The sequence below is a fragment of the Eufriesea mexicana genome, unplaced genomic scaffold (genome assembly GCF_001483705.2).
Source record: "Eufriesea mexicana isolate 0111107269 unplaced genomic scaffold, ASM148370v2 scaffold2021, whole genome shotgun sequence".
In the NCBI taxonomy this organism is placed as follows: Eukaryota; Metazoa; Arthropoda; class Insecta; order Hymenoptera; family Apidae; genus Eufriesea; species Eufriesea mexicana.
In genome coordinates this window covers 106,832-134,424 of record NW_016910121.1, presented here as the reverse complement: position 1 = coordinate 134,424, position 27,593 = coordinate 106,832, and the positions used below count along the sequence as shown (strand labels likewise).

The following is a 27,593-nucleotide window of genomic DNA, read 5'->3' as shown; positions in this document are numbered from 1 at the left end:
TTTTTTTTTTTTTTTAGTATAATAAATTTCAATTATGCAGTGTCAAATATAATTTATATAATTTTAAAGATACTAGGATACACTAAATTAGAAATTTTAATTAATGAAGAAACTCAAAACAAAGGAAAAATAAAAAAAAATAATTTTAACGAGTTGCCTTTTTCTCTATAAAATAGAATTCTCTATAAAAACTATTTCATATGATTTAAAGTTTCTTTCATATTCATTTTATTATGTCGGATTAAGCTAAAATGTTTAAAATTTACGACCTTTCAGAAATACATTTACCCTTGATTTTCACATATTCGCTTGTGTTTAGTGATTACAACTTGAAAGATGCTGATGCATGTAAAAAATTTAACAAAGAATTTTCCAAAATAAATAAATTTACCAGAGGCAGGTTGATTGACATTTGCTCCACATTTTTCAATGAGATATTCAGCTACGTCGTAATGTCCATTTCGACAGGCTATAACTAACGGTGTCGTGTCATGGCTTGTTGTGCTGACCAATTTTACTACATCATCTTTCTTGACATGTTCCAGTAACTCCTGCAACAAATATATAAATATATTAATTATCTTTACAAAAACAAGTATTTTACCTAAAGAATCGTCAAATTACTGGAATTGTTTTATTTCGTTCCTGTTGTTTGAAAAATAAACAGTTCTGATATAATAAAAATGAAAAATTAAATATATTTATATTTTTCAATTATTCAAATAATAATTTAAGAACAACATGCAATTTCTGATGAACTTAGTATTTTTAAATCTTTCAAGTAATTTCTTTAAAAAAGATTAATTATCGTCTTATCAGACCATCCTTATAATAGATATTTATATAGAGATAATATATCATCCTATAAAAATATCATAAATGTTTAACGACCAAAAGTATTACTGTTAGGTTATAACACAGTACAATATTAATAAACATCAGTTATTCTAGTTTACCATGAAATACAATTTTGGAAATATATATTTCAAATTTTCACAAATTAACTTACGTTTGATATTATGGACCCCGTGTTGAACCGTTTAAAATAAAGTTCGTCTCAAGAACGAATGCACCTACGCTTTTTGGAAGAACCGCCAACGACACTTGCGCCACTCAATAATCTAACTAAACGTGAATTTTGAGTCGACAGTTGAACTAACGAATTACCGCGAACCACGCTTGCCACCAGATTCTCCTTCTTTCGACGAATAATAAATATGCAAAATGCGTCAGCTCCTCTCTTTATGTAGTCACACAGCACTCGTCGGGACTTGCCTCTTCCCAAAACTTTACTGTTCTCTCTTACGTTTCTCTCTTTTTTGTTCGCCTTATTCTGTCCTCGCCCCCTCCTCGTGTCCACTCGTTCGCGCACCAGCTTTTCGTCGAATGTCGATTCAGGTCAATTTCTTTTTTACGTCCGACTTTTCAGCTTCTACTCTAACTTTTCTTACCACGGAAATAGTTTTTTTCTTTATACAGACTTCAAACAGTTAAAGTTAATAATGTTAGATAATTCGACGACTACGGCCGCCAATAATTCGTAACGAAATTCTCGTGTAACTTCGTGAATATTCGTAGCGTGCGATGATATACGAACTGATGCACCTCTGCGCCCTCTGAGCTGAAGGTTGCCAATAGTCGAATTAAATATTCGTGCGCGAATGTGACAGGTATGCAAGGAAATTATAAACACAAAGCGAGTGTAATCCTAACGATTGGAAAATTTTCTTTATAAACACAATCACTAATTTTGGACTCTCTTCTCACTTAATAAACGTTGTAAATACGTAACAGTGCTTGTTAATGATTAAGATTAATGATATTCAATAATTCGATATACCAATCGAAGAATGTTATAATCGTTTGCAACTGTTTCAGTTTCTACTTGTTTTCTTCAAACTCTCGTGATATTCACACGTTTCGTCATTATATGCAGGAGATAGAGAAATAAGTACACACTATCCACAAGCGGTCAAAGTATTGTTTCCTGAAGATAAATTTTACAATGTATACAGACGTTACGCGCTGTCTTCTCGAACCACGTGGTGCTGCACGGTTTTAACGAAGTTGAGTCGACAAAAAGCTGTCGTGACGAGATAGAATTCTTATAACATAATTCCATGTAAATTTACCACAAGATGAAAGCCTGCACCATAAAAAAAATTGAATTTTTAAAATGCTTTTTGAATTCTCGGAAGTTTACGAGAAAATATCGATTCGTTGTGCGAAGTGTGTGTGATAGATATTTACGATTAACCTAACAAAATTTCGTCATACTAAATCGATCAACACTGATGGAACAAATGGCTGGAACTTTTCGTGAATTCGATCGAAACACTCTGATAAAACACGAGGATTAAAATATTCGCTGTAAGTATGCGTTGATTTGTAAAAACGACAGCACCAGTGCTCGTACGTAACAATGTACTCTCTTCAACTGACCGAAGCCCAAAACCCATAACTGGCGATTGGCTCCTGGAGAAATCATCGTTCACCACCACCGTGGACGTATAGATCCCGTTAAACGAATAATCGGTGACATTGGGCCCACGACCAAGAACGGTGAATGGACAAACTGACGTATACCGAAAGAGGCGGGAGAAGGGAATAGGGGGCGAGACCGGGCAGGTTTACTTTTCTGTCTTATTTTTTCGCTCGGCTGTTTATTACTTTGCCCCTCTTTTCTTTGTTAACTCCCTCTTTGTAGCCATTTTTCTTTACACCACACCTTTCTCTGCCTCCGTTTCACTGTAGGAACTCTTCTTTTAGAACTTCGCGCGTGCACGCATGCGCATAAAACATACGTAAAATGGACAGGATGTTCCGTTATTCGATTGACCGATATTCTTTTTTCGTGGGCCCGCCTGCTGCTTTTTGGGTCTGCGTTAGCAAGAAATGTAGGTAATGGGAACGAAAGACACCGAAACGAATCTTCTCATAAAGATTGAACTTCGCTTAACAGACGGCCATACTATTGGCCTCTTTACACGAGGAAAGCTATTAACGTCAAACGAAATGATCGTTTCAAACGTATTTAATGAATGTAGGATAATGGAAAAGAAAAAAAATCGAATTGGGCCTGTTGGAATAAAGAATGCCTGATATATTACAACCTCATCAAACAAATTATAACTGATCTGAATATAGTATGAATATAGTAATTATTTTTACTATATAACTTTATAAGCATTTATTATAAATATCAAAAAATAAAATAGAGACTTTTAGAGAAAAATAGAAATTTTGCTATAATTTTTCACTAATTTCCAAAATTAAACATTTTAAAGTATATTAAATTGTAATAGTATATTATTTTAAAATATAATAATTTGCATAATTTTATAATAACACTTTTCATGTTATAGCATTTACAAGAACAATGCTGTATTAACCATGGCTATTAAATTTATAATTATGTAAAGGGGTTTACCTTTATTTAAAGGTATCTTTAAGTACCTTTATGTAAAGGTAAAATATAGATTTGCACATAATGCTATCTCGTTTAACACTGAAACTGTTATCTGGAAAAACAATCTACAGGTAATCAAGATTCTTATCTGATTCTTGTTTAATCTTAACATTTAATTTATTTTTCTTTTATTTTAAACCGCATACTTTTTACGTTTATAATGTATGCAGTTTTATGATATTATTCTACCGTATAACCCTCTGTTACAGGTTTTACCCATGATACGTTTTTGTATCGAAAATGGAAGGTATTTCAGTTTATTCCATCGTTAATCTCGATATTTTCTACACTTGCTTGATGACTGAATTTTATTAGTTTGGCTTGAAATTTTATGGCTCACTCCTTTACGATAAAGGATTAACCGTGTATTTATTGGAAAAAGGAACATTAGAAGCATTTTAACGTACACCAATCCAAACAGAAACTATGACAGAATTATTAGGACTATAACACAGGCAAATTATTAATTTTACATTTTTCAAAAATTACAAAATCTTCATTCCAGAAATTGTTAGAATATAATTTCTAATAGAAAAAGATGGAATTTAAAATATTCGAATTCTATTGGAATTATATTTATAAGAAAATCTGTTCATAGATTAGGAAGATGTACCGTCTTCTTGAAATATATATACATATATTTTTCCATATAAAATAAGGTCATTTACTTTCTAGTACATGAAAGATTATAAACATATTTGAAGCTATGTAATTATACCAACATTAAGAAGGCTATGGAACATAAAATTTATGTCGAAGTAATTTGTTAACGCAAGCTACATTATAACCATAATGTTGTACACGGATCTGGCGATGTATATTACGACGAATACGGTCGTTGTCTTCGTTTCACGATCGTTGACCTAAAGACAGTATTTTCTCAAAAGGTTTACAAGTGTTACGTCGCTATTTATGGAGTTACGATCGCCCATAAATCGTTGGTAAAAATTTTTAATTTTCTTCCCGTAAAAATAAACGAATACTAAATTTCGTTTTCATGGTAACAAAGATAATGAATTTTTACGAAATAATTAAAATTTTGATAAATAAATATCAGATGTTTCCATTCTCGAAGTACACAAACTTGTACTCGTTAAAATTCAACACAATGCTTCTGACGTAAATTCTGACTGTCATTTCGTGACTGTAAATTAAGCGAGGGGACGAAATTATTTTGCGGAACTTATTTCGAGATGTTTCTTCCGTTTCGAGTATTTGTATATATGATAAGTAACGTATGTATATCTTTCATGGAATTCACCGCTTATTCTCTTCCTTTTAAGATTGCAATCTCGATTATTTGAAGTTCACTGAGCAGTACAATTTTTTCTTCACCGCGTACTGTCCTTGAACACATTTCTCATTCGTGTACGACTTGAAATATGCGTGTCTCACATATTCTATTACAAAAAATAGGAAATTTTATAATTCTATGGCGAATAACATATTTCACTATTAAAGCGCCAATATTTTTGTCATTCATTTAGGAAAAGGTTGCAAAATTCGTTTACATGAAAAGGAAGCTGAAAGAAAGTTGAAATAAATATATGTATGTATATGTAGGCTATTTTGAAATTGAAAATAATTTAAAAATTGGAGAAAATTGTATTTTACATATGCAATTTTTTTTTAGTTTTAATTTGTCAACTTGGGAATTTACCATAGAATTCAGAGGAATTTTAACCTATGGATATGAACTTCAAGAATGATGAACAGGTTGTAGCAATCATACAATTCCACATAAAAAAAGAAAACAGAAACAGGAAATCGTACCAAGCGTAATTGCTTCTTGGTTCATTACACTTTGTCTAGACACACCTAGCTACAGTAAAATTGCGTTAAAATTACAGAATAATTGTTAATCACCACACTCATAGCATCGGTAATAGAGTATAAAGGCGGGGTAATAACACAACTTAGAACCTAACTGACACATCCAGTTGTTATTACTATCGCTAAACATTTCGTAGCATATATATTACGTTTCTGTGATATACTAATCGAACTTTGTACTGAAAGCTGAAGTTAAGTTGTTTTAAGTAATATCTCTAAACTTCTTTATAACACAATATTGTAATCTATTGCTCTTAATTGGGACTAACTATCAATACTGAAAGCAATATATAAAATCAGAATATCGAGAACGACAATAATTTTGATATTTCAAATGACTATAATAATTATTCACTCTCTATTGCACGATTATTTTTCTCTACAAAATATTTCTTCGTTATTTTTTAAGCATAATTATACAGATATGATCGGAATAATTACAATCAAAATTATATACATATAACTATCATTGTTAATAAATTCCTAAATTAATAAAAAAATTTGTAACATTATTTCCGTCCTGATGTAGTGCAAAACGTAATTTGTTTCCGTGATTTTGTGACGAATAATAAAATGTTCTAAAAATTTATATGCACAGAACATGGAACGCGATCTGTAGATAAAATTGCCTGAAATCAGAGACGCCACCACACGGATACTCGTATTACTTTCTTGTAACCATGCACTCGAAGCCAGCTTAAAGTGGTCTTGCCCTTAAGAACATAGATCAACACGCAATGATCAACTCTGCAGACATGCAGTATTAATTAATTATGCTTTTTATATCTTTGTATGATACACAGATATAAATATATATGTACAATATCTTCATACTCACCATTCCATAATATTCTATAAGCATGTATCGCTTAATTTTTTTCACCATTTTAATCACTAATATAAATTCGAATATCCTTAACTCTTTCAACACAATCTCTTTCGTCCTTCACGTTAAAACGCATTATTTTATTTTTTATTTCTTAATTTCTTTCCTGGGAAAACAAAAACAAGGTAACACTCGTGTATTAACATTAATTTACAATTCAACGGAAAATGTCTTGTTTAAATTATTTTACCTCGACTCTGTTAATACACGACGACATTTTGTATATATATATCAATTGCTAGAACGCGAGTGGTTTCCGAGTACGTTAACCTCAAAACAGTTACCTCGAGCTATCAACATGACAATTAACAAATGATCTTGTCGACAAGCACAGAACAGAGAATAACGTATTTTGCTTTTCTCGATTGAGAAACCCGTCATAAATATACATGTATGGCTGGTATACGTAGTCTATTCAGAAACGAGAAAAAAAAATAAATTCGAAAGAACAGAGGAAGCCAGAAAATACGGTGCGGCGTGGATCGAGAGAGTTTATTTTTCTGCAGCCAACGAACGCTGAGGACACACGTTGCTTGAATGCGAACGCGCCTTAAAACACGGATGAGACATTCTATTTCAGGACCAGATACAACAATGGCAAGTATAGTAAGTGATCGCCAGCAGATACTGGATTTTTTCCAAATTTAACAGTTTTTCATATATCACACCTTCATTATACGTTTCCCATACGAGACTTTCCAGTGTCTTCTTTGATAAACAGTGTATCAGTTTTAAAGCTATGGATGAACTTCACATCTTTATTTATATTATTTATTGATTTCCTAATATATCATCTTCTTTAACTCGACAATGTGATATTTTTTCCCAAAACAATTTTTGTTCCTTAAGAATTATACGACGTTGTATCATTCGCGAGAAAAAGTAAAACACGTATGTTAACGTCCTTACAGTCAATCATTTATCAAAGAGAAAAAATATTGACGGCCATTAACTTACTTTCCAAAAGTCGTTAGCCATCATGAAATAAAAAATGATACAAGAAATCAATGTCAGTAGGTACTTTTATAAATAAAAGTACAGCAAGAATAAATTGCCTTCTTTATATATTCACGCTTGACTGATCGATAACTTCTTGCCGATAATAATTTTTAATAGTTTAATGACATGAAATCATGCGAGTGCTTTCAACGAAGCGAAAAAGTATACGTAAGAAATGCACGCTATCGTTGAATGGATTATTTATTACCACTAACGAAATGGAATGCGAAACTCACCCGCATAAAATGATCTTCATGGTTCGGCTCGTACTCCATTTCCTCGTTTTCTTTTTCCCAGATGCAATTAACGTGTGTCTTTGTTGTCCAATCGAGTTTATTAAAACGCACAATTATCAAGGTGTCTTAAGAATCACGTGACTACGATATAATCATTTACAATACAATCAGAATTAATTCATTATTAACTCGTTTAATATAGAGACTCGATTACTTAAACAATTGTATCTTAATTCACAAATTTACTTATCGGTATAGAACAAATTATAATTCTACTTAATCAGAATCACCATATAATCAAATACACTGATTATAAAAGGAAACGAACAAAGAGATAAAAATATATTTTCTTTACTACGGTAAACATATTTGCGTAATACTTTAATATGCAATGATATCAACGTGCATCACCATTTTGTCAAAGCCCGGACACGAATAAGGAAACCATTTTCAATACGCGCATTATATACACAACAGTGAATGCATAGCGCGCTAATTTGACAATAGTGCGTTTATAGCGAAACTTACGTCACATGTGCGAGGAGATCTGAACTAGACGAGATGCCCGATCGGTAATCGACAAGTTGACCGACTGACAATGAACTAACTTTTCGAAAAAATGGTAACGCAAGAGAAACCACGCTAGCCTTATAAAGGAAAAAGCCTTGCTAGCCTTCAAAAGGAAAAAACCACGAAGCTTGTTTCAATCCTTGACTCGCCACTGATCGTTTGGGGTTTCCCTGAAGTATGTGTCTGCGAGACTCTAGCAAGCGAGGTGAAAGAGTAGGAGAAAGACAAACGTGCAGTGAAAGAGGAAGAGAGGGACCTTCCTTACCCGGCGCAGGATTGAGAAGAGGTGGTCAGCTAAAAGACAAGAATACGTATAAAACTCGAGAAAGTTCGCCCTGCGTACAGATTTATGCAACAGCTTCGGAGATCGCATAAACTCAGAACACCTTCGTGTACACTTTCTAATTGTTCTTCCTGATCAACTCTTACCGGCTGTTATGTAACAGAGGAGTAATCGTCGTGTATGCGGATTATGAGATACATTTACTTCAACGAAGATTCTGTCGTATTGACTTTAACATTGTGTCAGCTGGAATAAAGAAATTCAATTTTCTGAATTAATTGACAGACGCTTGAACAGAAATGTAACGACCAATGTAATGCAATATTATGTAAAATATACATACGTAAGGCTTACATATCTTATCGTAAGATATAGAATTATAATTTTATAGGTTATTCACGTATTATTTTTTTAGGTTAACCTAAATTATTTATGTATTATTTGTGAAGCATTTTGAAATTCTAACTACTTCGAATTAAAACTAACTTACAGCAGTTACAAGCTTGAAATTCATTAAATCTGATTTTTCAAGTACTTTGATATTTCTTAAAAATCGACGACACACGAAGTCACACGAACAAGATTGCACTGATGTGACTATAAAATGACGTGTAAACTAGTAGAACTTTGTATTTTGCCGGTAAATTGTTTGTATTATCATCAAGCAACTACAGCTACTGGTAATTGACTAGAATCGTCGATTAGATAGTTTGAAACGGAAAAAACCAAGAGGATAAAAACCACTGACTTGTTGTGTATCGTAATTGATGTTATTAACGACCAGGGAGGCAACTTTAACACGCGCTTCGATTAATAGACGCAGTTCGCCTCATCTATCGACAAGGGAGAGTTACACCTTGAACGTCACGCCGCGAAGCGTCACAAAGAGGTACTAGAAAAATGTATCATTACATGCTTGACTACGGCATATCGTTGGTTGTATAACGTGTATCGTTAAAGTGCAACAGGTACCACACGTATGCCAATATTACGTATAACCTCTCGTAGATTCAACTTCTCGATGCGGAAAACGTCATACATAAGGGGATTATGTAAAATGACACTCGTTTCTGACATAATAACGGAAGCGAACTTCTTATACGGAATAATATGAAATGACCATAGAACGCTTTTAGAGAGACTTGTTAACATTGATAGTAGACGCGTAGTAAACACACATTATCATATTTACTCACTCCCACGGACATTTATCATCTTACTATATTAATAATTGAATATTAATCAATTGTTTACGAATAATCGTAGTCTAATTTGTTATTAATAATTTTATTAAAAGTCGCTCAAACGAATACTCGGATAAGGGGTTACGTAGTTGCAACCCCGCGAAATTTGAAAATGAGAATCGTGTAGTATGGGACTTTACTGTACTTTGCGAGTAACGAATGTTATTATGAAATTGTCAAACAGACAATTGCCAAACAGAATTTGAAAAGATTGATATGGATCGTACTACAATAATGATACTTTAGAAATTCCGTTGTATAAAATGTGTCGTAACAGTGTCAAACTATCGAAAGAGATAGAAAGGAGAATGATTCAAAATATATCATGCGATATTACACGCAATTACGTTTACTTTCCAAGTGAAATTGTTACGTGAATTTACGCAGGAAATATAAAAAATATTACAAGTAGAGTACAGTCGTTAAATAAACAAAAATAATTTGACAGTAAGTATATGTATCATATGGAGTGTCATTACTCACTTTATGTAAGGGTGAAATAGTTGATTACGAAAAGTAATTTACATCAATGACCGACACATTGCTATGACTCATATCCATTGCCCCTTTCACTTCATTCATACTATACTCACGCTATAAAAAGCAAAAAAGGACACTTCAAAAGAGTATTATGCTACACTGAATAAGTACATTCAAATATCCAATTACCGATTTAAGGGGATATTGTAACCCGATCAATAAAAATCGACTTTTTTGGAATTTTTTCTCAGGAAAGCATGATACATATTGGCATGAAGTTTCTGCACTCAGATTTAGTAATATCTAAAGAAGCTAAGAGATTTATAATAGCTGCAGACCACTTAACTGATCACGCAGGAGTCAATGTAAACATTGGTACCTCGTCTCTTTGGACGGACTATAAGGATCCTCAGCTAACCAACAGTCTACACAAACTCGAGTACCTTCATTCACTCATAATCAGAGGACTTTGATGATCGTGGACATATTGTCACTTTCGGTGGTCTTTACCCAGTATAACCATCATATCGAACGATCGTTTTGAATACAGTAGCTTACAAGATTCATATTTTCACAGTACCAGTCATGTACTATTAGTCATACTACTAGTGATACGAGTATCGTCATATGTATATATTCAAAGCAAACAGGATAATAAGAGTGACTGTATTTCTCTTAAAAATGTTTACCAAGTATGTTGGAAAGATAAGATAGTTATATATAATCCATTTAGGATATAAGATGTGAATAAATAGTCTATAAGATCTAGATTTCGAAAACGAATGTTTATATACACGATAGATAAGAATTGGGAGTTTAGGCGAACTGCGTTATGTACCCTCTTAACACTCTCTGACGATTAGGTCAGTTGCTCTAGAGAAGCACTCGAAGATAGTTATACCTTCCTTAAGTAATAAAAGAATTTAAAAGAATATATCGTAGCTACTTTACAATTATAAACCCATAATTCCAATAAAATGCTTTATCATAGCAAATTTTACTTCTTTGCGCTTATTCCTTTAATCTCTAAAGCTTTACTCCCGAAAATAGACACACAATCAATGTAATTATCCATAAAGGATAACACAAGTGTATTATCGGAATGAAGGTCGTCGTAATTCAGAGTAATTCTTTTTTCTACGAGAAGACAACTCACTAGATAATTAAGTACAATTAATTAAGGAAATTACAGGTGCCTGACATGTCTTAGTTGTGACAAAGAAAAGCTCGTAAGACGACTATTTACGTTGAGAGTCACTATAATTCTACGTACAGCGGAGGAAAATTCTAACAACCAGTTTTCTCGGTACACAATCGTGATCAGAATATCCTTGAATACATGTACGATACGATTCTTTTAATAAGTGGAAATTGGCATTATTAGTGAGAGAAAAATGACGGTCAATAAATGAGTCGTTGTTAGGATGCTATAGATCATTCTGATTACTTCTATTCCAATGATTCCAATGAATGACATCCTGCCAAAATTGTTGCTACGATGCTCTCTCTGTCCATTTATATTCTTGCAATTTATTGCCACTCATTTTAGGATTATTCTCAGAACAACGAATCGTATTAAAAAATTATTTGAACGTATACCAAGAAATTCGAAATATTATTACGACCATACTGCTTGCTATTTCATCAGCCAAATGTTGCTCGACATTGAGGCACGATATTCTCAATAATACGAAGAATGTCTGTGTAAACACCGTCCAATGCAATGCTTTCCCAGGAAAAATGCAAGCAAACTGTAACACATAACTTCTTTAGTCAGGTGTAGATAGTTTCATAACCTATTTAGTCAATTAAGTATACCTTATCGTACAGAAATGCTATAATTTTAGATCCACGATATTCTGTTATGCTCAATTCAATCGATGATCGCATTACGTTCCTTTGATATTTAAATTGGTACTCTGATTCAATCCTGTTATTCACCACTTTGTTATTATCTTACTATCATAACCTACTAATAGGAAAAGTTAGGTTAGTTAAGATAGATTCAAAACATCTGAACAACGATGAATAGGTAAGAGGAAAAGTTAGGTTAGGACAAAGGTTAGGTTGGATGCGAAATATCAAAATAGCGTCTGCTAGATATCAAGATAAATTCAATAATGTTAATTACGATATTTAAGTATAACAATGGCTTTTATCCCGAGCACATAAAGTAACAATTTGCAAATAAAATGTAAAACAAAATGTCCTAGCCTTTTGAAATTAATTACTGGCCAATTCATTTTCCATGAACAGCACAAAGTTCAGGTTTCGAAACGTGTTCATTCGAAATTTACTAACGCGAATTGTTCTCGTTTAGGAATTACAGGAAATTGGCAGACAATATAGAATATGTGCATATACACATTTGCTCTTTATTCCCGTGTAAACGATTTTTTCGAACAATTTACTGTTCTCGGATTTCCCGGTTATTCGAGGATCGTGATTTCTCGAGAACAATAATATCGATTGCAAATTTCCTTGCGATACGATCTGCATAATTAAAAACGCGCGATTTCCTCGGGAATCCTCGACTTTGGAAAAGAAAAAGGGGAATAACAATACTCTGCGTAAAATTCATGAATAATTCATAAACGATGTCAGTGCTGTACATATCCAATTGTAGTACCCAGACCAATATGTAATCTTCGAAAAATAGATTTTCTTCTTTGTCTTAAAAAATTCTCCGTCCTTTCCTGCGTCGAGTGCAAAACACTCGAAATCGAAATTCGAAAATTAATTCTAACTGGAGCAAACATTTTTGTCAACCAAATGTCTAACCTCAATTTTCTCAACACACTGCTTTTGAGCATGATAGACAGCATAACGGAAGAACCAAAGTTCCAATCACTGTGAAATTTTTTGAGTAGGTGTCCAAGACACGTAGCTTTGGCATTAACCACTGACTGGGAACCTAAAAATTCGGAAAATTTTCAAAAAGTTTGTTTTTTAGAAACGATTTGTCTTATTCCATCACCTTTCAGTTCGTGATTTTTCTTCGAACTTGTTCGAAAAGCTCTAAATTTGTTAGCCGTGGTTAACGCAATAACCACATTGTTTACCTTTACTCGCCACATTTTTTCATCCTTTGCAGATTTTTTCTCCGCGCTGTATCCTGTCCACCATCAAGATCCACTCCATTTTGCAGATGGTTAGTTCAAGATTTTTTTTTCAGACATTTCTGTAGCGATATTTTTTATCTAAATTTTTGTATAAGTAGTATAAGGATAAATGTAACGTCTGTGAAAATTTTATACGGCTACCTTTATCCAATCGTTTTCTACGAATTTTTAAAGAAAGGTTATGTCATACTGGTCTGCCCCCTTAATCTGCACATTTCACCAGTTAAAAACAGCAAATGTAAACGTTGGAATATTCGATGAATGCGTTATTATTCGTCGAGTGGTCGTCGAATTTTGTCCTTTTTCAGGAACGAATTGCGCTCATACACGTCCAGTTCAACGATTTTATTTTTTACTCGCGTATTATCGAAAAAAGAATAATATTCTCGCGAGGAAGAATTGAAAAAAAATACCAGAAAGGTATATACACACACATATATATATATATATATTTTTTGGTTTTTTATTTTCCCATAAACGCCGCTTATTTTTGTACGGTGCAATTGAACACCGCATGCATCGGCTAATTCGTTCATCGAGTTTTAATTCCGATCAGTCCATTTCTTGTGTCAGGCGATCGATACGAGTTCAAATTAATTAATATGTATTGGAGACGCCTGCATAAATTTGCTTAGGCTACAATGAAAATACCTCTGGCCCATATACTTCGTTTGTCATCGAATGAATATGCAATTTAGGAATGGTCAATTCGCGAGCATTTGGTGTAAGCTATTCGAATTAGGCAAATTAGCAATATTCGAAAGTCATACATACATGCTACACACGGATTGTACATCTATTACTTATCTGTCAATCCATTATTTATTAACAACGATAACGCTATTCGTTCGTTCCTTTAATGCACTTCGAAAACTTGGATTTTCACTAAATTTTAAATCAACGTACAATTTATTACTGAAAAGTATATCCTAAATGTATGGAATGAATACATATATTGAGAAAGTAATTCTTAAAATATTCATAATTAAGAATTTATATTAATTATGATATTTGAAAAAACAACGAACCACAAATTAAATAAATCCTATGAAATCTTTTTAATTAAAATGCTGTTCCTAAAATCTGTCATTTATTAAAAGTTAATGAACGTTATTAGATTCTTAGATTGTCGGCCTGCTTGTTGAAATACAATAGAAACAAAACAGCTTTCACGCATATCTACATTTATGAATTAAACATTTTACCGGTTAACTACTAGATCTTATTTTCTCAACACTAATTTCTTACACCCGTACTGACTGATAGTATCAATTTCTTCGCGCATAGTGCGTCATTCAACTTGTAATGAGTAAATCAAGTCCGGAAAGGCTTCTTTTTCCAGAAAAAGTTTAACTTAATGCGAGTCATATCGTTACTCAGCGAAGTGCTCATGATTATCACATATCTAATCATGTTCAAGTAAATGAAGCTTAGATAATGACTTAATAACAGCTTAAATGACTAATATCAACATAGATTGATTAGCGAAAGTTATAATTATTATAATATATCTGAATTATCATATACAATTAACATACGCAAAAATTATATTCAACTATATTATGAGAATAAAAAGATACTTTTTTTTTATTTGAGAAGACACTTTCTAAATGATTCCTAATATTTTTACTGGCTCTATGACTGAATATATTAATATAATTGCCTATTACTCAAAAAATAAATGAAATTATTATTAATTTTATTTGTTTTAACTAACCCCTATATGTACTACAATTAAATATGGCGAATTACAATTTCCTATTTTAACTATGAAAAAATTCGAAATTTCTAAGTGGTGAATATGTAAAAGAAATAAAATTTGAAGAATATAAGTAAAATGCCACGTAACTTGCAAGTAATATCGTATTATGGTCTTTAAATACTAAGCAAAAAAGGAGCGATGATGCGAATGTTTTATATCTACTGTACGAGTTCTACGCCTGCACTTCACGCACGCGCGTTAAATACTTCTCTAAAGGAAGAAAAGATGGAAGCAGTCAGATGCATTCCTGGACGATGAATCACATATATCCTAAAAATTAGCAGGCTGTCAGTGAACAACGATACATTGTCATCGTTATACCAACTATAGAACGATACCGAAGGTCGAAAAAATACCTCTTTCTTCGTGGTGGCCTTTCACAAGAGTCGCACATATACAGGGTGTCCCAGGAACGGTAGTACAACCGCGACGGGGTGATTCTACGTGAAAAAACAAATCGAAAATGCAGAATAAAATTTTTTCATTCGAAGTTTCGTTATCGAGAAGATCGATGTTGAATATTCATTGAATACGCGTGCACTTTGGTTAAGGCAGATGGACCATCAGTATACCAGCGATACTGGGGCACCCTGTATAATTCATAATCTATAAACCTTGCGAACGAAAATTTTTATAGAACTGTCAATTACACGTCATATTCTCCGTATATTAATAACAACTATGAAGCTACGATGTCTGAATCATGATTAATCTGTTTAGGGTTAATGAAAAAATAGCCTTGAAAATGTCTGAAATAAATAAAAAACAATTTTAGATACGAATAAAATCATTAAGAAATATATTCGAAACATACTGAAAATATATTGAAATTTCTGTAAAATATGTTGTAAAAGATACCTTTTTATAAAACCAGAATAACTTTATGAAAATTTTCTTCACAAAATTTAGGTGTAATTTTGATATGTATAACAAGCAATGTATGATGGTTTGGATGCCTCGAAAATTTTAGTTCCATCATATTGCACTCTTATAACACCTGTGGTAAAAATAAAGACACTAAGAGCACTTTGGAAGATGTAGTTAAAAATATCCCTTTAGAATTTATTTAAGCGAAATACCTATTGTCCACTGAAATAATTCGAGCGCGAATAACAAGTATCGTCGACCTTCAGTATTAACAAATTTACCAATCGACCGTCGCACTGTGAGGCCGATGCACCAAAAGGCTGTAAAAGGGCAATTTAAAAAACTTTGATATAAGAAAAAATTTTTTACCAATAGTTAATCAGGAGTATGGAGAATGATATAGTACCCTCTTTTCAAATATTCGTCCATTTTTAACATCCCTACACAATTTTAAAAAAGTCGAGTTCCAAATTACGTGAAACCAAATCCACTCTTCTATATATATATTTCATTATAATTGAACGATGAATGATACAATGAAATTTACCTAGTACCTAACCTAACCTAACCCTTAAATTGAACAAAATTTAAAATTATTTTTTGTAATACTGTTTTAATTATACCGATTTGAATGTTTTTAATTTTCATCATACCTTTTTGTTATCCATTTAGCACCATTTATCGTTCATTCTTACGACATCTTAAAATTCGAAGTCTCCTCTTTATTTTGCAAAAAGAATTAGCTATAACTAGCTGCAACTCCGAAAGATATGTAAATAAATAGATGCTCTGGCACCGGCCGGACTGCAAGTAAGTTAAATATATTTGAAATTTATAAAATAAAAAAATAAAATATATATATGTGATATCAGTTGAAAAAATGTTTTTTGCCGCATGTAGCTGCATTAGCTCTACTATGTGTCGTTAAACTCATTGATTTGAAATACACTTGAAGTATTACCTCATCATCAGAGAAAAGAGATCAATTGTATGTGTAGGAAAATCGTCGTTCAAATGGAAAATTCCCAGATTTCGAAATCCTTCATTCTGTGTCTCGCGTATAACCTAACACGGGATGATACAGCTTTTGGAATTTTTTGTCAATTAGTCAGACACACATCGTGAGGAACGAAAAACAAAATCTTAGAAATGACATTTGTCCTTGTAAAAATTCCATTCGATAGAACTAATCCTCTCACAAAAAAGGAATGTAGAGAATTGAGGAAAATTTAACCAATAGAATCCCTCCTTTTGGTAGTTTAATCATTATTCGGATTCCCATCTGAATAAAGGTAAATAAAAGGTCGTGCAACGTATTAAAAATATCGCAGGCACACTAGACGTTTCACTCTCCTCTCCCTCCCAGAACGACATTTCTTCTGCGCATGCCTCTGACTCATGGCGTCGTGCTTCGTCGACACAGTAATATTAGAACGTGCTACGAGAGTCGACTTGTTTGTTTCTCGGGTCATTCTTCCGTCCTGTCTCTCAGTCACGAGTTTCCCTTCTTTTATACAAAACAGACGGATTAATTGCAACTGTAAGGAAAAGAATTGACGTGGATGAAGGAAACAAAAGGAAGCATAAGCTGAAGTGAAAGTCTGTCGTATAAAATTACTGCGGTTAAAACGAGTAAACAACCAGATTCGAGGTGCTTCTTAAAGAGCTGAATGCTTTATTTAAGAAAGCTCGAGTAGAGAAATATTGCAAGCTAATTATTGTGATGTATTTTTCGTTTTTTGTTTTCAGTTCTATTTGAGAAACGTTTTAAACGACGAATAATCCAAAACTGTCGAATGAATCATTCCCAATGTGTAATTTCGTTTATGTCATCTGGTTTCCTGGTTATCTCTTGAACTTTCCATGTTGAATATTTAAATGGAACGTTTTAAAAATTCAAATAAACATGAATTCAAAATTCAATAATAACTTAATGCTATTTTAACCAGCTATTTGTATTCGTAACAGTTATAAATTATAATAACATAAATAAGACTTTTTCCACTGAGAAAGCTATCTAATGTTTCACATATTAGGTACACAGATTTGTTACAAAGATGTATTAAAAAGGAAAAATATATAAAATAATACAATCGATTATACTGGATCTAGTGAAAAGGACACATTGCTGAAATTTATTTTCGTACCTTGTCATTTAAAATGTACAATCGAGTTACGACATAGATTTATTTTTAAGAGCATTTCTGAGAATCTTAATATAGCTCCACAAGAATGTCGGAAGACAATAACCTGCTTTGTCAGCCAACCGTTCCAACTAGAAGCGATAAAAAAGGGAAAACAAAAGACAATGGTATCACGAACATATGGAAGACAATGGTAACATTCAGATCTCGTTCAAGCTGACTAAATAAAGATTTAAACTGGCAACCGTATTAAGAAATGACACAAAACTCGTTCCAAATATTTCGAATTGAATAAAGTACGAATATAACTTGTATTATTGAATTCTCGATGCTACCCACGTATTAGCCACTAAATTATTACTCGTCTTGGCTATATTATATTGTACTGACGTATTACAATTCCTTTTATATTTCATAATTAATATTTTATTTAATTCGTCTCTGTTTGAACTCTTCATATATTCTATATATTGTCTGACCTTTGTCTTAAAGGAGAACAAGAGGTGTGAAACAACAATATAGATAACTTTATTGATCTTAGAACAATTTCAAGAGATAATAGACTTTATAAAGGTTGTCATTTCTTCCTTAATTTAAAAGACACTTTTAGTCTGATCATCAGTCAAATGATATTCTATAGAACATGACCGCGAAATCTGAAAAATTATAAATTAATATAAAAAGGAATCAACTTAACATAATTTGAAAGCAACATAAATGTACATACACGTGATTCATCGTCTAACCACTAATTTGAAAAGAATGAGGTCTCCCTCGTATAAACAGAACGAAAGCTAATATATTCAAGAGAAAGCATGTAACACGTTACACCGAAGAAAAACGTTCTTGACTCGTAACTCATAGTTATTTCAGTAATTAAAACGTAAGTGTTAGACACGTATACAAACCTAACCTAGATTTGCATTGTCTTATCTATCACAGAGGTAATTCGTGTCAGTACATAATATCTTTGGAAAGTGGCCTTGAATGTGCAAAAAATACAACCTCACCATGGGTATTTACAGAATCTGTTTTCCAACATAGCAATTATAACCTATTTTCTGACGGAACTATTTTCAACTTGTCCGAATTTCAATGAGCCGTCCTTGTCACACATTTAACAGAAATTTATACCAGAGTAATAGCAATAATTAACAAAGTTACAATTATATTCAATCGATAAGTATATTACTATATTTTTTACTTAATCTTAATTATAATTTCATTTAATTTATGTGGAGTTAATCATTTATTTAATAATTTCTCAAATGATATTCGGAATCATTTTGTTTAAAGAGTTTTTTACAAGTAATTTTTTTAATGAAATGATGAAATATATAATCGAGGTAAGTAGACAGACTTAATGATTCTACATCGAGATAGACCACAAATTTTATCTAAATACGATAAAATATAATTGTATATTTATACATGTACTTTCATACGTATTAAGATATCACCTACGAGAGAGAATCTGTTTCAAAAACCGGAATCTCCCTTATCATATCTACTTAATATGCGAGGAAAGTCACGATTGATTAGACCTGACAGAGTGAAATTACAAAACCAATGCAACCAACTAGTTAAGCTACAACTTGATCATAAATATTCATGCATCAACATACATCAACATGTATAGAAAAGATCAAAGTGTGCGTCTAGGAACTTTAGTCGAGTGATTTAAACAATAATAAATCATTCCATAATATGAACATAATACCACTGAAAGTCGTGTCATGGTGGATGCATTATAAAGTCTATATTGTAGTAGTTTGTAGCGACACAACGAAACTGTAAAAAAAAAAGAAACAAAATAAAGTACACGAATATCGATCAAATTTGAGATAGTAAAAATAGAAATAACGTAATTCTGTGATACTAAAATAAAAGAATAACGATTAACGTTACAAACTTGGGAGAGGAAAACGTATATCTACCTGCATATTTTTGGTGACAGTAACATCAATATGGCCGCTGCTATTTTTCCACATGCAATCTGAACTGGATACCTCTGAATATCTTATTCGCGGTAAAACGAGCTGGATTGTACGTTTCCCGTTCTACAATCGTGATTGTGGTTTCACCGGGATTACCAGCAGAGCGACGATCGGTCAAGAGGTCTTTATGAAATTGAGACCCCGAGCGGAGTACAAATTGATGTCAGCCTTGAATCATAAGAATTGAAGTTATGTAATATCTTACATACTGTACAAGAAACTGACGTAAAGCGCACTAATTTGACAGGTTTATTGCGTTGCGTAATATCTGCACGCGTATCAAAGCATTCGTTTACGGTATATTAACACTACATCGTTGAAGTATCTGAATACCAGTATTATACCCAAAGATCATATTAATCACTCCTCTTAAACTAAATTCGACTACAACTCTTAAAATCACTACGGCGTTTCGAAGGTTATGTACGTTTTAAATCTCATAGATGTTATTTATTGTAAACTCATTCTTATTCAATAATAATCTAAAAAAACAATATTTTCTCAAAGACTTAATACGAACTTATTTATATTTTGATTTTGTCGAATTCGAAAGCTTGTCCGTTTTTCTTGATACATTCCACTATTAAATTACCAGCGTCTGTGCGATTGACGCGAGACGGATTGCCCAACCTGAGATTTCAATAAATTGCGACTGCGTGGTGGGGTGGCACGATCGTTGCATATGGTCGATTCGCGCGGGAAAAAAAGGCGGGAGGAGACAGAAAATCTATGATATCTACTGTTCACATTATCATAATATTGCAACTTAAATTATGGCATTTTGTTCGAAAAATTCAATGAAATATTTCGAGTTATATTTAAATAATTATTAAGATTTATATTATTTTTAGAAATTATACAACATGTGCGCGCGCATGAGACGTAAACAGAATACTTTGATCATATTTCGTAGATTATAAATATTCAATTCGATAGCCGATTTTCCAAGCTTTTACCATAATTACTAATTCATGCAAATTATATGTTATTATTTCTCGTTCTACAAGAAAACACACTGCACAAACAGGTAAATAGTTTATCTACATTTATCTTAAAATACTTTAAATATAATAAATATTCCCGTAGAAATCAAGCCATATTGACAAAGGGAAAGATATTTCAAATTTATTGTCGTACGTTATGATCACTACAAAACAGGAATTTTCTTTTGGAAAAATTACAAATGTCGTGATAGGAGTAACTCACGATAGGAGTAAGTAAACGAATAATTAATACATATTCTAAGTCACCAGGTATGCCAAGTTCTTATCCATCAATTTGTATGTTAATTGTTTATCCAAATAGAAAGAAGGTCCTTGAAATTACTAAGCCATAAATCACAAAAAGCTGTTCACTAGAATCGCCACAGTCATCAAGATTCTACTGAAACATGTACTGGTTGACTTCCTCATTCCATTATGAAGTTTCTGACGTTTAAGCTGTACTCACGTTGAAGTTGTCGAGGTAAACAACCATCGATAAGAGAATTCTAAGGAAATGTCATCAATCTTACTCCAACACCAACGAAGTACTCGACGAAGGCAAACAAACGTACAAAGATACCACCGAATAAATCATTATACTATTTTGTAATTCTTAACGACGAGGTAAGAGAATTAAAGCATGGTGTGAACTTGAAGACGAAAATGGATCGATTAATCGAAATAGCACGGTGACTGGTTTTTATGTTATTACCATTTTTGCAATGTCAGTTTTGGCTAGTACGTCATGCTGTCCATGCTCGTGAATCGAGGCACGTACAGAAATTGCAAACAAAGAACGATTACTGAGATAAAATAACAAATGGAAATTTATAGTCTACTAAAGCGTATCTCTCTGATTATTTCATTGGGACTTTTGATGGACTACGAATTATGTTCTTGCTTGCAGTTGTTGATGGGCTGCTTTCACAAATTTTCCGCTAGAGTTAGACAATCAGAGTGAGAAGACCTACATTAGACATAACGATAACCTAAATTGGTATGTGTGATATTTACTGAATTATTATCTGTCAAGACAATAAAGACAGATGATGGAAACTCGAGATATATTCCACAGATCGTAACACTTTTAAGTTATATGGTAATTTATTGTATTTTGATTGAACACTTTCTTCGACCTAGAAATACTTGAAAACTCGTGCAATCTCCACATCAAATTTTATAAATATGTTTTATGATTAACGAGCTCTGAGGAAAAATGGCACAAACAGTAGAATCTCTAATTCTAGAAAGTTATGGGTAAAGTTAAACTTTAATAGAAAAATCTACATACTTTTATGCTTCAAAAATATTAGTTGACATTCTCATGTATCTTAGGTACCTTACAGATTGTTTGCTGTATTTATCTGATTTTTGAAAAGGAAGGAGATGCATTTTGTGATCTTTCTCTTAATTTCGTTTTATATTTCAAATTTCAATTTAAGTTTTCTCTTTACATGCATATTATCATGCATGTTCACGCTGATTACGCATTCTTAAAAGAACAAAGCATATGAAATCAATCAAGTCATTCTTTAGTTCTATCCAATTGTAAGGTCTCAAGGAACTTTTCATGGCTATATCGACTCATGCAGTTTGATTGTCTTGCATATATGTACGAGATAGTACATCTATTAAGTATATCCCAGTGGTCTTTTTTTGATACCAGCCAATTTGTGGTATGCAAAGCAGTTACGATTATATGGTGTTAATTACCTGAAAACAATTAAACCCGATAAAAACACATTTGTTTTTCTAACATCTATACTTATGATTAGAAGCAGGAGGATGTACTTATAATTAAACTGGAAGGATATAATTGAGACGTCACTAATGATGAAAAACACAAAGGCAAAGTTGCGTTTGAATTAAATTAATAACTGAAAATGCTTGACGCAACAAGTGTAGTGATGCAAATGCAATGAGTCAGACGTTTTGTAATCCCTGCTATTGTTAATTTTTGTATAATTTATTTTTTGTTACAAGCATGCTTCGTTGAACAGCAAGTGTGGTTGGAAAGAAGGAAATAAATTGTAAATACACGATGAATTGCAAATATCTATATACATAATTGATGTGAGAATTCGGACACACAATAGGCTATAATCATCGAACTCACATATTTTACTATTAAATTTATGCTTGCTGCAATTACCAACTTCTATTAATACAACTGTAACGGGAGCAGAAGATAATTTAAATTTAGGAAAATCCTGTGGTATTAAATTTGCGATAATTCATATTTAATATGAATATTGTAATTATTTTCTGTGACGTTACATTTATTCTTTATGAAAGTAAGATTATACGGGAAATTTATATATTCAATTCTGCTTAAATTTGTTAAATTATGATAATGTTAATAAACGCTAAATTAATTCATTATTCATTCAATTTATTAAAAAAATATACAAAGCTGAGAAGAATGGGTCTGAATATTTAAATTAAATTTGTTGCTATCGATTGTCAGCTTGTTGTCCACTAAATTAATTTTAAGTACGAAGTACAGGCTAGACTTAATATGGTATAAGACTTCGTGTTCTATGTTCTGAAATACTGACTGTGCAATATGTCAGGTTTGGTTATGCCCTTTATGACGTCAAACTATGAATTTAGCAATTATATTCCACGTAATCCTCATAATCGATAAAGTAGGTATAGAAACATTCCTTTACATCGAACTGTAAGAGAAAAACAAATGAATTTGATATATTTAATAATTTTAATAACTTCTAAAAAATGCACAGATAATTTACTACATTATTAATAACAAATTGTCGAAACCATGAACTTAAATTAAAGGTGAAAAAGTTAATAAATTATTGCTTATAACAGTGGGAAAGTAGCTACTAATGAAATCAGCAACGATCGTGAATATTCGTGTATCTTCGGCCAACTAACGTCTATATAAAGACCATGCGAGCACAGGTTCAGTTAATTTGCCAATCTGACGTTGGACCGCGCTGATCAAAAAACTATTTTCTGTTTTCTTCCATTTCTTCATTTACCAATTTACCGTAAAAATTTACCATAATAAAATAATAAACTTTACCATATAATCGTTCTCGTGATAATCACAATCGTTCGAAAGCATTGGTAGTCTACGCAACATAACCCTATAAATTCGACAACTTAACGTTTTGTAAGTCATTCTTACGACTTGTCTTCGAAAGTTTTCCGAGGCATTGTCCATCTGAACATGCGTCGAGTTCGTTGAGACGTCGAACTTGTAGTGCTTTCGATATAAATGCGAGAGTCTGTTGACCCTAGTCGTCCTGTGTAACATCGCGTACACAACTGAAGTATGGGTCTTGTAGTGTGCATGTGCATAACGTGCCTACGTGTAAGCGCGCGGTATATCTGTTTTTAATTCTCAAAAATATAAAATAAGCAGTAGCCAATCACTCTACACATAGAGATGGGTTATAAATTAAAATTAATTAAATTAATTATAAATATGTCGCAGTTATAAGTTAATTTGCCATTATCATCGATAGAATGTAATTTTCTACAATAATTATAACGAGCTGAAATTTTAAAGACATCGATTTTTATTATGGTTAATATATAATATATGATTTTATAACAGATTAAAATTAATATTATTATACATTAAATTAATTATTGTTATATAACGACATACGTATACTGAAACCGTAATCGTCTGTGTAATCATCACCAATAAGGAATAAAAATAAGACCAAAAATCTATTGTAACTATAATTCGAATCGGTGTAGATAAAAAAAAATATACTTGTTTGAAATTAACTTGAAATGAATCATTCTAAAACAATTATTTCTAAAACGGTTTTAATCTCTGCTAATAAACAGATAGGAATAATGTACGCGACACATTAACACGAGCACTATAATGGTATGGTTACGACAAGTATGGTATTAACCTCACTAAATTACACGACAAATAGCATTTAAATTTTCAAGCCTGTTTGATATACCGACATTGACCTCTATTAGAACATTTCCGTTTCGATTTGAAGTATTAATTATAATTTTCATTAATAAAATAAATTTAATTAATATAATTTAATTTAATTTAATTTTAATATATTTCAAATACGTATAGACGCGTTTTAAAAGGTAATGCAATTATAAAGATCGTTATCGGAAGCCTATGCCAAAAGTACAGATATATACAACGCGATGTATATACTCTATATATCCCAAAGTATATACAATTTCAATGTATTACGGAAAAGATTAGAAAATCTACTTCCTTTATTGTAACAAATATACAAATAGATAAAATAGTGGTCAATTTGATTTTTCTTCATCCTTTTCCTTTTCATTTCACGTTACCACGTTGTGTCCCGCGCATTAGCCACGAAGTAAGATGAGTACGCCACGAATTAGTAGAAGGCAAACCACATTCGAAGTTTCATAACAGATATATACCAGCGTCGCGCGCATGCGAGATGTCATTAAAACAACATGCTGCTATTTCGAATAAATGTACGCGACAATGTAAAAACGCGAGAGAGAAAAAAGAAAAAGGAAAGGAAAGAGGCGTGCTCGGCTCGACGGTTTATTTTAACAGCGAGAAAATATTCGACGAAAATTCTTTTCAGCGTTTAAATGCGACCACGCTTATTTAACACGAGGGTTATTAAAGTTGGATGACATTTGCGTTTAAAAGAAATTAAATACTGGTATGATTAAAGTAATGATAATCCACGAATCTTTAACTATTCAAGAATTCGATTAATTATGTAATTCAAAAATTAATTTGAAGTTTCAATTATTATTACTAAATATTGCAAGCATTTCAACTAAATGAAATTATAATTAAATATGCAATGCTTCAAATATTCGAAATTAAAATTAATATACAATAAAAAATTAATAACATTATGTACGATATAAAAAAATATAATATATAAATTCGTATTATGTAATAGAGTACAACAAAGATAAAAGTATCTCCTAGAAACGCAACAAATGTTCTAATTTTGAGGTTAGCTGTAACATCGGATGATCCGTATTGAAATCCATCAATTTTGTATCAGAAATATGGAAGAGAAATTCTAAAGTAAATTCATTATAACAATAATAAGAATTACGAAAACCTAGAATTCATTTTTTTGAAATGTTCATTTGCATATTTAATAATTGTATATAGAAAGCTAACCAATAAAAATCACTACTTATTTATAGTTATGACTACATTGAAAATATTTGTATGAAACTAGAAGAAAGATTTCTTATGAACAGATATACTCAGAACCGAAAAATGTGTACATGGTATATTAACAAGCTAAAATACATGTAGATTGTAAATATGGTCAAAACTTACCATTAATAACTTCAATCTGCCTTCTCTCGCAGTGGTAAATATGATATTTTTAATATCCATTTTCACATCCGTAATATGATCCTGTTGATTACAGCACTATTTAACCATCGTGTCACGGTTCTTTGCATTCAGAAATAACGTATCTCTTTGTTCAAAAACACAACAAATACGTTGAACAATTTTCTTGTCTGTCACTCGCGATTTCGTCGAACGAAATTCAGAACTGCGGCTCTTTTCATTTTGAGAATAATAGACGAATGAAATAATGTTCAAAAGATCAACGGTTACCGCTGTTTCTCACTTCTCAAGAACTGTTTTACAGTTAGATACGCGCGCAAGCATATAACACAAGCACCGAATCAATATCTCTCTTTACGCGTTTTGTTTCTACCGTTTTGTGAATGTTCGACTATTTCAGTCATCAGATGGCGATACTTGCACTTTCGCTTCGACAGTTCGTCAACAACTGAGCTAGAGCTGCCAACTACTTTGAATTAATCGTGTTAAAATGTATAATGTATTATTTTTGACTTAGCAAGTGGTTGGTAACATTTATTACTACCATGTATGTTATACGGAAAATAATATAATTCTATCTTCATACTGTATGCATCTACATTAAAACAAGTTAGTTCAACGATTTGTCAAGAGAGGGCAGCACGATACAAGCTTTGTGGAATGTTGATAAATAAAATCTACTTTTTCTACACTTGTACATATATAACAAGACAAAAAAAAAACCAAATTTTTCAAAATTACTTCGAAATTGCGTTATATTAAAACTTACAAATGATCAATGATAGAATATAGTATCATATAATCACATTTCATTTTCCAAATAACATCACGTTTACAATGTAAAGTTCCAAAACTTTAAAAAAATATTCAATAGTTTATCATAAATTTCAATTTGTTATTGTAAAAACTTATGCTGTTAATTTTATTAATCATTGATCAGTAAATTATGTAAAATTAAAAATTTGATGAGAAAATGATATTCAAACTCATCGTAAATTTGAAGAAAAAATTTTTATTTTATTTATTATTCGTAATTACTAAACTATTTTCTTTATCATTAAAATATCACAAAATAATATAAATTGCGATAATAATTAAAAATTATGCTTTTTGGCTATTAAAAATGTTTAATACAACTATAATATAAATTCTTCAAAAGATCATTCTATCATAAAAGGAATTCTTTTTCTATCTGTTTCTTTATCTAAAAATATATTATTCAAATTGTAATATTTAAAATATTTAATAAAATTAATAAATTTGATATTATTTATATTCAAGTGATGCATATATTTTTGATGATTCAATATACTTTTATATAATATATTAATCGAAGTTGTTATTTTATATGCGTTAAAGCACGATTTGCTACTACTAAAATCAAAAAAAGAA

The 27,593-nt window shown here is 31.7% G+C and overlaps 1 protein-coding gene across 8 annotated transcripts in view; it reads right to left on the bottom strand.

Annotated features, from left to right (window-relative positions):
* LOC108549459 (protein fem-1 homolog CG6966) overlaps window positions 1–26,636 on the bottom strand; it is a 29,264-nt gene extending 2,628 nt beyond the window's left edge. Inside the window, exons 1-4 of one of the 8 annotated variants that reach the window (XM_017902835.1) lie at window positions 23,434–23,499; window positions 22,502–22,588; window positions 19,833–20,060; window positions 392–551 (exon numbers count right to left, since the gene is read on the bottom strand). In XM_017902835.1, coding sequence (XP_017758324.1) covers window positions 392–551; window positions 19,833–19,886 — 214 coding nt within the window. In that variant the 5' untranslated portion in view covers window positions 19,887–20,060; window positions 22,502–22,588; window positions 23,434–23,499. Of the gene's footprint in view, window positions 1–391; window positions 552–6,140; window positions 6,244–7,423; window positions 7,664–19,832; window positions 20,061–20,412; window positions 20,660–21,128; window positions 21,162–22,501; window positions 22,589–23,433; window positions 23,500–26,183 lie in introns of those variants that run through there. The other 7 variants (XM_017902831.1, XM_017902836.1, XM_017902834.1 and 4 more) reach the window with 7 other exon arrangements.
* Between the last annotated feature and the right edge of the window lie 957 nt (window positions 26,637–27,593).